Source organism: Siniperca chuatsi, linkage group LG14 (genome assembly GCF_020085105.1).
Source record: "Siniperca chuatsi isolate FFG_IHB_CAS linkage group LG14, ASM2008510v1, whole genome shotgun sequence".
NCBI lineage: Eukaryota > Metazoa > Chordata > Actinopteri > Centrarchiformes > Sinipercidae > Siniperca > Siniperca chuatsi.
The window spans coordinates 7,692,418-7,706,150 of NC_058055.1; the positions used below are offsets into that span (position 1 = coordinate 7,692,418).

The 13,733-nt window shown below is 38.4% G+C and overlaps 1 protein-coding gene across 2 annotated transcripts; it reads left to right on the forward strand.

The window, feature by feature from the left end:
* The first annotated feature begins 82 nt into the window (after positions 1 to 82).
* Positions 83 to 12,239, forward strand: tm7sf2 (transmembrane 7 superfamily member 2). 2 transcript variants are annotated; one of them, XM_044222201.1, is made up of 11 exons: positions 83 to 519; positions 1,524 to 1,606; positions 2,351 to 2,547; positions 4,304 to 4,358; positions 4,831 to 5,025; positions 6,500 to 6,603; positions 8,571 to 8,690; positions 8,899 to 9,067; positions 9,161 to 9,241; positions 9,478 to 9,600; positions 11,611 to 12,239. In XM_044222201.1, the coding sequence occupies exons 2-11, from the start codon at positions 1,534 to 1,536 to the stop codon at positions 11,769 to 11,771; spliced, it is 1,278 nt and encodes a 425-aa protein (XP_044078136.1). In that variant the 5' UTR covers positions 83 to 519; positions 1,524 to 1,533; the 3' UTR covers positions 11,772 to 12,239. The 2 variants fall into 2 exon arrangements, with proteins under 2 accessions (XP_044078136.1, XP_044078138.1); XM_044222203.1 differs by having other exon boundaries at positions 83 to 307.
* The last annotated feature ends 1,494 nt before the right edge of the window (positions 12,240 to 13,733 follow it).

Genomic DNA, 13,733 nt, shown 5'->3' on the forward strand with positions numbered 1-13,733 from the left:
CATGTTTCAGAAGTCGCTTACCTCAACAATATAGCTATATATTAATGTAATTCAGGTGTATTTCGCAACATCTGCCACCCGTTCCCCACTGTAGTACGCAGCTGACTGTCGCCACCTGATAAGCTCATTTGATTGGCTTAATCCTCTTCTCTCCACCCTCTTCTGATGACCCCGGAGCGATCTGATTGGCTGAAAGGCAGCTTCGTGCTGTTAAACGTATTTCGGGGGCGTTTCCATGTGGAGGCTGCTTGATCGATGCACTACAATATCATTACAGTCCCGCCTACACCTCCCATGCTTTACACCGGTAAGACGCTGTATTTATTGTGTTTCAAGACAACAGCTTTATGCTCTTTACTTATTTCTGCAAAGCCTCAGTTTCTCTCGCGTTTAGATCATTTTAGCATCTGCAGGTGATGGGACGGCAACCAAACTGCCTTTCGCTTCACGTTTCATAATAGAAATGTTACTGCATGGACACACAGGAACTAATTGCAGTTTCACCTGAACTTTGTCTCGGTGAGTTATTACAGCAGTCGCAATAATACAACAGTAGTATATAAAATAACAGCAATTTAAAGTATTTCACACAATGTTTAAAAATACCGACATACTTTTTGTTGACACTGAAACATCACATCTCTGATTATCTTGCCCTTCTTTCAAAATTCCCAGTTATTTGTCATTTGTTTGACCGGTCATTTGTGATCAACTGTATTTGGATTTCCCTGCTCAGAGATGCCCACTTCTGAAAGGTCTGTGAGAGAATAATTGTCTCCACTGACCAGTGGTGGAAGACGTACTCACATCTTTTACTTGAGTAAAACTAGAAATACCATTATGTAAACATACCATTCAAAATTCAGCTAAAGCAAATGTACACAAAGTATCTAAAGTAAAAGCCCTGAAAGTGGCAGAATGGCACCTTTCAGAGTGTTACATATATTAAATGAGTGGATTATTATTACTAATGGTTAAAAGCTATGCAGCATTTTAATGTAGCTGGTTGAGTGAAGCTACTGTGAATCATTTTATAACCTGTTGGGTTGGCCTAATTAGCTGCTATTATGTAGGCATTAATCTATAATAATGCATCATATTATATTGTAAAAATTGATCATATGATGTGTATGTAAAATCAAAGTCACTGATAACTATAGCTGTTAGATAAATGTAGTAAAAAGTACATAGTAACATAAATTGGAAATACCTAAGTAAAGTACAAATACCTCATGGCTGTAAGCACACAGCTAACCCAGTTTAAAAAGGGACACTGGGTGTTAATATATGCGTTTTACTGCAGATTATACTGAGGATTATTGTAATTGTTGGATACGGTTCACTCTAGAAAATGTATTTAGCTGTTACAAATAAAATTCAGCATCACAATCAGAAGGTTCTGTTACTTTGGTATTACTCCTGTCATTTTTACTAATTGGCATTACCATCTAATTACTGCTATTAACTTGTTCCTCAAATGTCTTTATTTTGACTGAAATATGTCTACCTTAATATTTTCACAGGAGACCAATAATGAAGCCAAACAGTCAAGCACTCAAACACAAATCCTCACATGACACGGAGAGGGAATTTGGAGGAACCCTGGGTGAGTCGCAGCAGACCAGACCGCCTATTTGGAATATATAGACATTGTCATGATATTTGTTGTTTCATAAAATTGCTCATATCAGGTATTTCTTAGGCAGCCTCTTTGGTAGATCATAAAACTGCTGCCACAATAGAAATAATAATATGACAAAACTCACTGCAGTATAGATTACTAGTTTCACAGCAGGAACTTCATTACCACAGGAAATTTTCATTACAGCTCTAATTGAGAATCATCACAAACACCCAAGTAAGATTTGTCATTGTAGACATGACATGAAGTGAGAGAACAAATACATCACAGCTTCTGTGTGTGTGTGTGTGTGTTTGTGGTGCTTCATCTCCTGTGGTGTTCCTTAAATTGAGCATCACATCCAATTTGCTCTCCAGTTGTTTTTAAAGTAAAATCACGTTTTGAACACGACGGCTCAGCTCTCTGCAGACTACAGATCAGAATAGAGAAGTGAACCACGCATTTTGTTGCACCCATACTGACAGCTAATCTAATTGTTTTGCTACTACGCAGTTATTTAACATGCTTAATTATTCACAGTTAACATGCATTTGCTATATTAATCTGGTAGGCTACATTAGATAGTCTCACTGGTCTGTTATTAAGTTTCCCCTGCAATGCTGCTTCACTTCTTTTTATAATTTCAGTGCTTCTGGCTTAGTAATGTCGGCCAGCTTGTCTAAACACACCCTGTCTGTCATCTCACTTTTATCTGTAATCGTCTCTCAGGTGCCATATGCATTCCCATCCTTCTTCCGCTGACGGTGCTGTTCCTGATCAGTGTAAGTCGATCCCCTGAGGCCAGTGTGCTCCAGTGGCCCCCTTCCCTCCCCTCTACTGACCAGCTGTGGGACCCTCTGGCCCTCGTGCTTCTGCTGGGCTGGATCGCTCTGCATGCCCTCCTCTATTTGATGCCATTAGGAAAGGTATGACACGTTCATCAGCCTGGTTCAAAGTTAAACTTAAAATAAAGCCAGCTGTGGTGACGAACACACAATAAGATGTTGCCTCTGGAAGCTTTCTTTAGGGCGTATGGGGACTTGGGGATGTTGCAGCCACCCATAGAGCCATCTGTTGTGTGTTAAAGTAAATCCATGTATAATCAATGATAAACATTGATTTGTGGTGGCATGATGTTGGGCTAGGTGATAATTAATACTAATAAATGAAATAATAATTATTGTCTACTCTCTTTAAGTGGAATTGTGATAATGTGATCAGATAGTGTAATCACTGTTTAAAGGAATGATTCCAAGCAAACTGTAATTAAAGACCAACAAAAGAAGCGGCCACTGTGGCCACAAGTGGTGATTGCAAGATAATGGCACTTTGAATTTGCCTTTAATTTCCCAACGTTCTCTTGAGTCAGCTTACTTAAAGGTATAGTTCGGCATTTTGGGAAATACGCTTGTTGGCTTTCTCGCGGAAAGTTAGATGAGAGGACTGATATCACTCTTATATCTGTCTGTCAGATATGAAGCTACAGCAGCCGCTTAGCTTATCTTAGCATAAAGACTGGAAACAGAGGGAAACAGCTAGCCTGGCTGTTCAAAGGTTACAAAATCCCCCAACCAGCACCTCTAAAGCTTATTAATGAACACATTATGTATCTCGTTTGTTTTGCCAGGGGTTGTGTGCCGGACTGTTTCTTGGCCCAGTTCTTGGAGTAGTTCCCAGGTAACCAGAGGAGACTACATCAAGTTAGTGCTCTCGGCCAAGAAATAGTCCAGCACACAAGCCCGTTTTTACACTTCAGTTTTTGTACGGATTACACAAAAGAGATATAATGTGATAATTACTGAGTGGAATTTGCTACCTTCGGACAGAGCCAAGCTTGCTGTTTTTCCCTGTTTCCAGTCTTTATGCTAAGCTAAGCTAATTGGCTGCTGGCTGTAGCTTCACATTTAACGAACATGTGGGAGTGATATTGATCTTCTTAACTCTCTGCAAAAAAGCGAATAAGCGTATTTCCCAAAATGTTGAACAATTCCTTCAACAACATCATCATGTGTATCCGTGGCATGATAAAATGTAGTGTAAACAGCAAACTGCTTACTAATGTCAGTTAGACAACATTGATTTAAATTTTGCTAACATTAGCCACCACAGGCTATATAAGACCAAGACAAGTATAATGTCTTGTAAGTGTAATGAATAGAGCAAAGCTGCATTTAGTTGTTTATGAATTCAGCTTTTCATTTGTTGGAGGAGGAATGTGTTATTTCTTCTTTCAAAAGTTACATAGTCTCACTTTTAAGTTTTTGTTTTCACACGTGAAGAGTTTTTTTATGTAATGCTTTAAAAGTGGGACACAGTTCATTTAATCAAACATTACTTCATAATTTTATATGTGATTTAGCATATATTTGCATGATATATACTGATATGGGAAACTATTCTTGTTAATATAGTGATATTAATTTCAGCCATCTCACCTAGCCTTTGCATGAGGGTATATTATATGCATATAAACACAAAGCTGTACATGAATTGCACAATTTTGATTAGTTGACTTTCGACCCAAATATCCACTACTAGCAGAGTTATAAGATAAGACTTTATTATCACATACAGAAATGTCTTATCTGCTTTGACTGAGCCTATGACTCTGTTCCAATTATTAATATGTACACAGGATATGTATTACGTGTTCAGATTCAAAATGAGTGTATTTACCTGCAGGTGTCTGAAGGATTAGTGCTGAGGGATGGAACGCGTCTCAAGTATCCCATAAATGGTATTGTTGGGCTTTGGGGAGAGGGAGAGAGGGGTGTTACAACACATCATATGTTTTGTTTTTATGATTATTTGAGTATTTATTATGAATATGTTCAAGGCACAGTTTTTATTGTATATATTATATATATTTTAAGTGTGATTCTATGAAATGTTGTTGACCAACGACTAGCTCTGTGAGTAATGGAGGACAGTTGTGCTCTGGAACATTATTGTCTCTAATACTGCAACTGCCATTTTATTGTGTTTATTTTAAGGAGTTTCCAAAAGTCATGTTTCTCTATGTGTCTTTTAGTTTATCCTCCACACTTTTTGCCTGATCTGACCTTGAGCCAAAGTTTACTTAAGTTACAGAATCTGAAGTTCCACCTCTAACTTCCAACTTTTACCTTTTTTTTCCCCAGCCTCTGTCAGTCTGCTTACCTCTCTCCCCCGGGCTACAGCATTTAGTTTTGTTTGTTTCTCTCCCTCAGGTTTTCATGGCCTGTGCATCAGCGGTGTGTTGCTGATGTTGTTACTGGGGCTCAGGGCTCCTCTGGGGTATCTGTTTGAGCTGCTGTTGCCTCTGGCAGTGTGTGCAATAGCAGTGTCATTCATGTTCTCCATCTACCTCTACATCCGCTCCTTTTTGGCTCCTTCTAATGCTCTCGCTTTGGGGGGCAACACAGGTGAGAATGGAGGTTCATCATTAAAGGAAGAATCCACCCTAAAATGCTGTTTAAAAACAGTTACTGGTGATGTACTGTACTTTTGTAGGCCTCTTTTCTTGTTTTGGTATTCCTGTGGGTAATTATCTAACAGCCAAGCTCTTCAGGAGCCTTCAGGCATCAAGTGAACACTCTCTTTCAAGTAAGCTGACCCCGCTACACTGTGCACTGCTGCATCTGAAGGCAGAAACTTGAGAGCAACCAGTATTGTGATTCACCTTCTACTCGCTGATGATTACATTCATCCCAGTTTGTGAAAAGAAAAAATGAGCAAGGCTACAACACATTGTTTCCAGTGCCATATTATAAAATCAAACGGAAAAAACCCAACCCTTCGTGCTGATTCAGTTAACATGTAAAATAGGCACATTCATGTATGATTTACACAGAATGTAGGTTGGAGAAAGCAAAATAAATTAAGCCAGTTTTTAAAGAGATGGATGGCCTTTTAAGCCATGCTAGCAGCAAACATTCCTACAAAAACTGACGTTCTCATCTGCCTCACCTGTATTTTGTGTTTAGTGCTAATTAGCCAAATGTTATTCGTTAGTTCCAAATGTTTGTTAGCTTGATAAAAGGCTAAACGTGGTAAACATTATACCTGCTTTTGAGCACGTTAGCATGCTGACATTAGCATTTAGCTCAAAGCACCGCTGTACCTAAGTACAGCCTCACAGAGCCGCTAGCGTGGCTGTAGACAAAATATAAAAAACATTAGCTTCAGTTTACCTGAATGATTTTTCTTGTCAACTACAGAAGCTCTCAGTCCATCATTACTGTTCCTCTGTCTACATACATGTATAAGCAGCCTGAAGCGACAGAATGCAACAAATTCATGCTCCTTTTCTGGGTGTTGTTAAACGGCATTCTGGGAAATGTAGAAAATTGCTGAAAATTTCTGAAATAAAGTCGAGATGTGTAGGTGGAATGTGGCTACACAAAAATCACTACATCACCTAGTAACTGATGCAATAGATTGAACATCACAGATCGATATAGGCCGTTTTCACAGCAGACATAATTGCGAGATAAGCACATAAGGAACTAATACTATTAACAATGGCTCTGTTCCATTTAAGTGTCCCAGTAAGCCAATGCCAGTGAGCTTGCATGCACAATACCTGGACCTTTGAACTCGCACATCTAAATGGAATGCAGCCATCAATTAATGTTGTTGATCACAGCTGTGCTTTTCCTACTGTGACATGTCAAAATGTCTGCTGTGACAAAGGCCTACTGTATTCAACAATGTGAGTGTATCAGAAAGTGGACTGAATTTAGCTAATAGACATAGACAGCTTTTGACTAAAAATAGGTGTCTGCTAATTGCTAATGAACTGACTGCTACCTGCAGACACTAAAAGCACAGAATTACTGTATATGTCAAATCCTCTTGTGGATTTTTTTAATGCATTCGTCCCTCTGTCCTGTCTAGGAAATCCCCTGTATGACTTCTTCATTGGACGGGAGCTAAACCCCCGGATTGGAAACTTTGACCTTAAATATTTCTGTGAGCTCAGACCAGGTCTGATTGGCTGGGTGAGTTAACCTGCAGGAATGAACAATCACTTCGCTTTCAAATCCACACATTTTTGAAAGTTTAAAATCCAGACACTGATGAAAATTTCTATTAAAATGTTCATATATTCTGTACCATATTTTGGAATAAAAAATTTGGAAACTGTAACTGCTCAAGTGCAAAGAGCAGTTTTATATGATATTTTAAGTGAAAATTAGTGTGCTTCATTGAATTTTCCACCAACTTACATTTTACTTAATACAGAAAATGTTTTGAGCCCTAGCTGTCATTTTCTCATACAAAGAGAAAATAATGCAGTAAAACAATAGAATTTAATTTAAAAGCAAAAGATCTAAAAAGAAAAAAGATTACAACAAATGTGACATAATCATGTGGTTATTAAAACACAAAGCTGATATATCTAATTATGTTGTGATATGTGGAGTGTACTGTTTAAAACAAAATATTTTTGTAATGTTTCACTTCATTTGTAAGTCAGAATTTTTTAAGATACGCACTTGTAAACATTCATTAACACTGATGGTGATCTCCATTAGAGAACCCAACAAAACCAACAGGTGGCGATGTTGCTCTCCCCTGATCTTTCATAGTAATTTGCAGTCAGTGAGTTCTTCTGACTGACACAGTCAGAATCAGAAACTTTTCTCCCTGACGACCTGACCCAGTGAGACATTTGTTAGAAGACAGGGATGCTCATCGTTATGAGTCACAAGACAAAATATATAATTTCCAGTAAGAATTACAAATGAGATAAAATTACAACAAGGTTCTCTTTCTTCACTAGTCACAAAAAACACATACAGATAGTAAAAGGATCGAGTCATACTGGAAAATGTTGATGTAATGAGTCCTTTATTTACATTTTTTTCCTCTGTATTTACAGCATAAACAGTAAAACCTTTGCACATCTGAATGTTTTAAAGCCAGGTGCGTAGGAGAGGACAGAAAAAGCTCCCACCAACTGGCTACAGACAGTGTGTGGGAGATTTTTGCTTCCTGTTGAATGTTAAAACTATTTACTTTTGACTTTCAACATCATTACAGTTGCTGATAATGTCCCCAAAATGTAACATTATAAGGGCTAAGTTGCCTAAATTATTCAGTGTTTTTTGGATGTAAATCAAATTCAAAATAATCAAGAGCCCAGTTAGAGTTACAGGCCTCGTTATGAATAGAGTATTAAATGTTTAGTCTCCTTACATTTACGTTTATCATCATCTCAGATGTTATTGCATGTTTGATATAAGACTGTTAAGCATGGAAATATAATGTAATATGTTATAAAATATAATATGTTACTCTCCATACTGTATGGTGGTCTAAAACAAACTAGATTGTAAAACAGTAGTTCACAATAAAGTGAAGTAAACAAGATTGTTCTTCTATTTTCACATTGAACAATCCAACTTAACTGATATAATTTGTGCTATTCATGACATGCAGTGATGTTGTTGTTTTGATGATTCCAACATTTTGACTTGTAAACCACCAAACCACTCTGTTCTGTTTCGTACAAGAATATTAGAAACACCTCTGAATATAATACAATGCAGTATGAAACTATCACTAACTATGAGCTCATTGCTAAAACATAATTTAATTGAATGAACACCTCTACGACCCTAAACATTGTTGGCATCATAAAAGTAGAATTTATGGCAGAACGGTTGTATTGGATTGTATAAGATTACATTGTACTGAGTATAAATGCCACATGTCTGTGGAATGAATGCAACCACTCTGGTTTTGTCTGTTAGTTACAGTTTCTGTGTCAGTCTCTGCTGGATTGATTATTTCCTAAACATGTTCTCAGAAAGGTATTGCAGCTTCTGTATTGACTTTTTGTAGTTATGATCCAGTTAATCATATAATGAATTTCGTCTACCAATAGTTGGGAAGTGCAGGTGAAAAATGCTGCCTAACTAGTGATGTTAATCAGTATTCACTTCACCTGCTTTTCTCTCAGGTGGTCATAAACCTCGGCATGCTGATGAAGGAGGTGGAGCTTCGTGGTTCCCCCTCACTCGCCATGATACTAGTCAACAGTTTCCAGCTGCTGTATGTTGCAGATGCTCTGTGGAATGAGGTGAGGGGTCAACAGAGTCCGAGATAAAGGTTACGCTAAGTACTGTAGATCCTAATGTCATACGTGAATTCACCCTTAGTCCTGCAGACATTTAAAAATTGGCACACCGAAAGACTACTTCAGAGTTTTTCAGCATTGCATCTTTGTACTTGTAACTATTATTATTTGTTTTTTTCACTTAATCTCATGCACTTTTGTGTTATAACAGGAGGCTGTTCTGACAACCATGGACATTGTGCATGATGGTTTTGGCTTCATGCTGGTCTTTGGGGACCTGGCCTGGGTTCCCTTCACATACGGCCTGCAGGCTGCCTTCCTGGTTGTGCACCCACAGGCCTTAAGTTCACTCGGAGCAGCAGCTATAATAGCACTGAATGGTAATCATGTGTCAGCTCTATTTCATTAGTCTGTAATATGTTGTGTCTCGTGGTTAAAAATGGCGATGTTGACATTTTTCTCTTTTCCATCAGGTATCGGATATTATATTTTCAGAAAATCCAACTCACAGAAGAACCAGTTCAGACGTGACCCCACACATCCAAGTGTTGCAAGTCAGTCGTTTTTTTAATGTTGTCTGAAGTCTTTTTAATGTATTCTCTAAATCGAGACAAATACTCTTTCACATCTTATTTCTAATAATCTATCTCAAATCATGCTGTATATATGAAGAGAAGGAAAATGCATTTCCTCTTTCTATCAGAATGAAGTGCGAGACGGGGGCGTTGATCTCTGAAGTGACTTGCAAATTTTGCTCAGAAATATCTAAGTTTTCCACGACTCCTTGCAGGACTGGAGACCATCGCCACAGCAACAGGGAAACGGCTGCTGGTGTCCGGCTGGTGGGGTCTCGTTCGTCATCCCAATTACCTCGGTGACCTCCTCATGGCCCTGGCGTGGTCCCTGCCATGTGGTAAGACAGCTTAAAAGCCACCGCAGGGCTCGTTTTGAATTAGAAAATGTGGATGAAGTCATAGATAAGAGGTTAATGTCAGGCTAAGTATTAATCATATCCTGCCATATTTATCATTAGAACAGATAGATGGGTTTGATCTAAAACTCATTTCAAAAGCAGCGCTGCACATTTTTATCTGACATGTATCATCACTTCATTCTGATTAGTACCTGCAATCCAACTTGACTACAACACAATTTGAGAAGTGTACATGCACCTCTGTGTGGATCCTAGTGTCACTACTCTCCATCTGTGCAGTGGGTGGACAGAATAACAGAAACAACTGCAATACAATCCTGTAGCCCTGCAGTAAATACCAGTAAAGCTTGGTGAAGCTAGTAATGTTAAGTTTTTGTCAGACGTGTTGATTCATCTAAATGTTCAGTTTAAAGACTTTAAGTTTATAGTATTATTAAATACAGTACATTTTCTGTCAAGTGTCTTTTAGTCAGTTTTGGTTCCTCTTTATTAATACAGCTTTACTAATGCCATATTGTTACAAAAACAATGTACTAAATAGCTTTTTCTACAAAACCCTTTTTTATTTAACAAAAGGAGCTCAAGTTCTCAAATGTTACATGTTGTCTAAAAAAGTGCAGCTGTTCAAGAACTTAATAATAACATAAAATAGCCTAAAACTGGCTAAATGTTTTATTTAAACCTGCAAACCTTGATTTTTTTAGTCTCCTGGGGGCAACAGAAACAAGCTGTGAACGCATCACCGACATAACTATCACCTTGATATGGCAAAGTTGTTAGCAAACAGTTGCTCATTTTTCACTTAAGTAGATAAGGAGCAACAGTAGCATTCATTAGGAGTCATGTTTGTAACCACCTGAAGAAGGTAATACCAATATTTCACTCTCTATTAGGTCTGTTTTTGGTCTCCACCAACTCCTGATGGAAATATCTTTAGCTGATAAATGCTCCACTACTGTATGTTCACCAGCTAGTTGTTAACTTTGTCTGTCTGCTGTTTGGTGCTGAGCAGGTAGTGGACAGTGGGTTTTTAGAGCTTTTCACCGAAAACTAGCTGCCTGCTGCGGCCGAAAACAACGCTATGAGAGCGGTGAGACTAAACCAAAATAGAAAGTTGCAGGCTGGAAAACCAAAACAATGAGCTTAAAGACGCTAAAAAGTTCCGTAGAGCTGAGGGGAACTGCAGAGTCATGTCATAATGATCTGTGGGTACAAGCGACCCTTTTCATATACAAATAATCATGTGATCCATTGTTGCTTTAAAAATATTGATTTTACAGCCGCTTTAAATCAGGAACTACCTGACCAACCAAAATACAAATCTGACTGAGCATTCAATGCACACTTCTGTGCTATCGAGACATTTTGGTTGGTACCAAAAAAGTACTGAGGTTTGATACCCAGCCTTAGCCATTGTGATTTTTGTCGGATTTCCTTCCTGTCCTTATTAGATAATTAAACCGTGTATGTGACTGATGCAGAAGCCATAAAGGCATCAACAATCTGTTCTCTTTGTTCCTCTGTAAGCTGCCTTATTTTCACTTGAGAACTCACTTCCTAAAATGGTGACTGTCAGACTTTTGTTACAGCTGACACATTCTACTCATTGGTATTCAAACTATATGTGACTCAACTTGTGTAGCTGTCTTTGTAATTGAGATGTACTGTAGTTTCTGCCTTAATTGCTGCTGCAGAAGTCACAAACTGCTAAATTATGCACTCAAAAACAAGAAATCATAACAGCATTTTTCAGATGGATGAAAGCTGCACTGACAAAGAGGAACAGTAGTCACATCCAGACCCTCACTGACAGACAAAAAGGTATTTGCTCAAAAACACTGTACTATAAAGTGCAGTGTCAAAAAATTAGCATGGAGATGAATCAACACTTGGAACATTATTAGCTTAATCAAACTCACTGCAGGGCTTTTTATAATTTATAATTGTTTGCTCCTGCTTACAGTCTTTGTATACTTCTCTTTTCTTTAGGATTCTCACATCTTCTGCCTTACTTCTATGTCATATATTTCACCGTCTTGCTGATTCACCGAGAAGCCCGTGATGAGAGACAGTGTAGGGGCAAATATGGACTAGCGTGGGACACATACTGTCGACGTGTCCCCTACAGGATCTTCCCTTATATATACTGAAAAGGAAAGCAGATGGGTGGAACGGGACCAGAAGTGTCACACATTGTCCTTGTGACTCTTCAAGTCCACACAAACTTGAGCTGTAAATCCATTTTCAGTTACACAAAGTAATAACACATGCTGCTACTGGGAATCTGCAGGAAGCTCACAGTTTTAATCAGCCTGATTCGTAAGGCTACAAAATGATGCTCGATGGATCACTTTTTCTAATGCATTGCATTTTGACTTTAAACCCTCACAGGAATCTGATATAGGTAAAGTCAGTCTGCATTACACATGTCTCTTCTGCTGTGTTTCAGCAGCTAATGCATTGCAGCATAAGAGGCTAACGCTGTAGAAAAAACAGTGTTGAGTGTAATTCTTTTCTCATAAAAATGAGACAATTTCTTGTAAAAATGAGGGGAAAAAACCATCTTATTTGAATGAGAACATTTTTTTATCTGAATAATAAATAAAAATCCATTTCCATATAAATAGCAGTGCCTTTTTTAATGAAAAGACTGGGTCCCAGCATTTTTACCATGTTTCTGTTTTTTACAATGTCTTCTTTTTTTAAGTGTGTTGTTATCTGTGAAATACATTTGAAATAAACAAATACAAAACAGCAAACAACACTTGATCATGCATTTTAATTGGACTTAACACACAGGGAAACACAAAATAATACTGTAAAAATAAAGGTGGGGTAGGCGATTCTGGAGAAATCCAATACCATGACAAACACCATGATACAGAGCAAACAACGACACAGCAAGTAATGTAACTAATGTTAGCTAGGTTGTGGGTTAGCAAACTGTCCCTACAGTTGCTGCTGCGAAGCTAACAGCCACAGAGGACGAGACGGTTTCCCAGAGCCAGCAAACCAGCTCCAGACAGCGATACTCACAACTCTCCTGCTGCTATAGCAAACATCACAACAGCAGCATATCTTGGCAAACTAGACAGTAAGCTGAATGTCCGTGGGCAAGTCATTTAACGTTAGCTGACACACAAATCATGGCAGGAATGGCCCATTTACAGAGCCAAGGCTGTGTACAAACACCAGATTTTTTTTCAGCGCACTCCCAGAAAGGACAGCTAGTGGACCAAGAGGAGATATTCGCTGAATTTGACAAAAAGACGTCATCTTCACAAGCCTGTGAAGATGGCAGCTAGTAGCTGTGTCAGTTTTTAATAACCTTTTCCAACCTGTTATCATCATCCTGTTTAAATGGGTTTTCTTTCCAGTGTACAGGCCTTAGTAGCAGACGTTCAACAAGCCTCTGGGCTTTTTTAACGTCTGTCAGGCTTCAGCTTTGAATTTGCTCTGCTCCAAATTACTCTGAAGGAACAAAAGGTACACAGGGTCTACTAGTACAAGTAAATGCAGTCAGAGGCTCCTAAAAAATGGCCTCAATCAGCATTAAAGCAATGTTCCTTCTTGAAGCTTTGCATCAGAACAGTTTGAATTTCTGTGGAGGTGAAAGGTGGTCGTATTGTTAACGGACTGCTCATTAAGTAGTCTGTTATTATGGGCAGAAACTTGGTTCATATTTGTTTGTTGCCCCTTTTCCAAACAGTTTTATGCTGCTATTCTATTCAGAGGCAATGCAGTTTGCCTAAAAATGATGTGCATCAAATTTGCCCTTTTCATTCTAAATCACCCTGCATTTACACTGCAAATAATATTTGTCTCACATGCAGTGAGGTGTACAGATGACAGAGCGCTCTGCTGATGCACACCTTCATTTTTCACCTTTTACAGTAAGGTTGGCCCATGGCCTCGCCTACACGGCACTCAAGCTATTTTGTGATGTTTTTCATATGATAAGTGCTAATTAGGAATGCGCTTGTATAATGCCACGGTGGTCTACATTGTGGCTGGATTTATGCTGAATTAATATAAGCTTCTTAGGTTTTATGTATATGTATATATGTGTGTATGCGCTGTATCTATATGTATTTTTTCCCCTGATTCTTTTC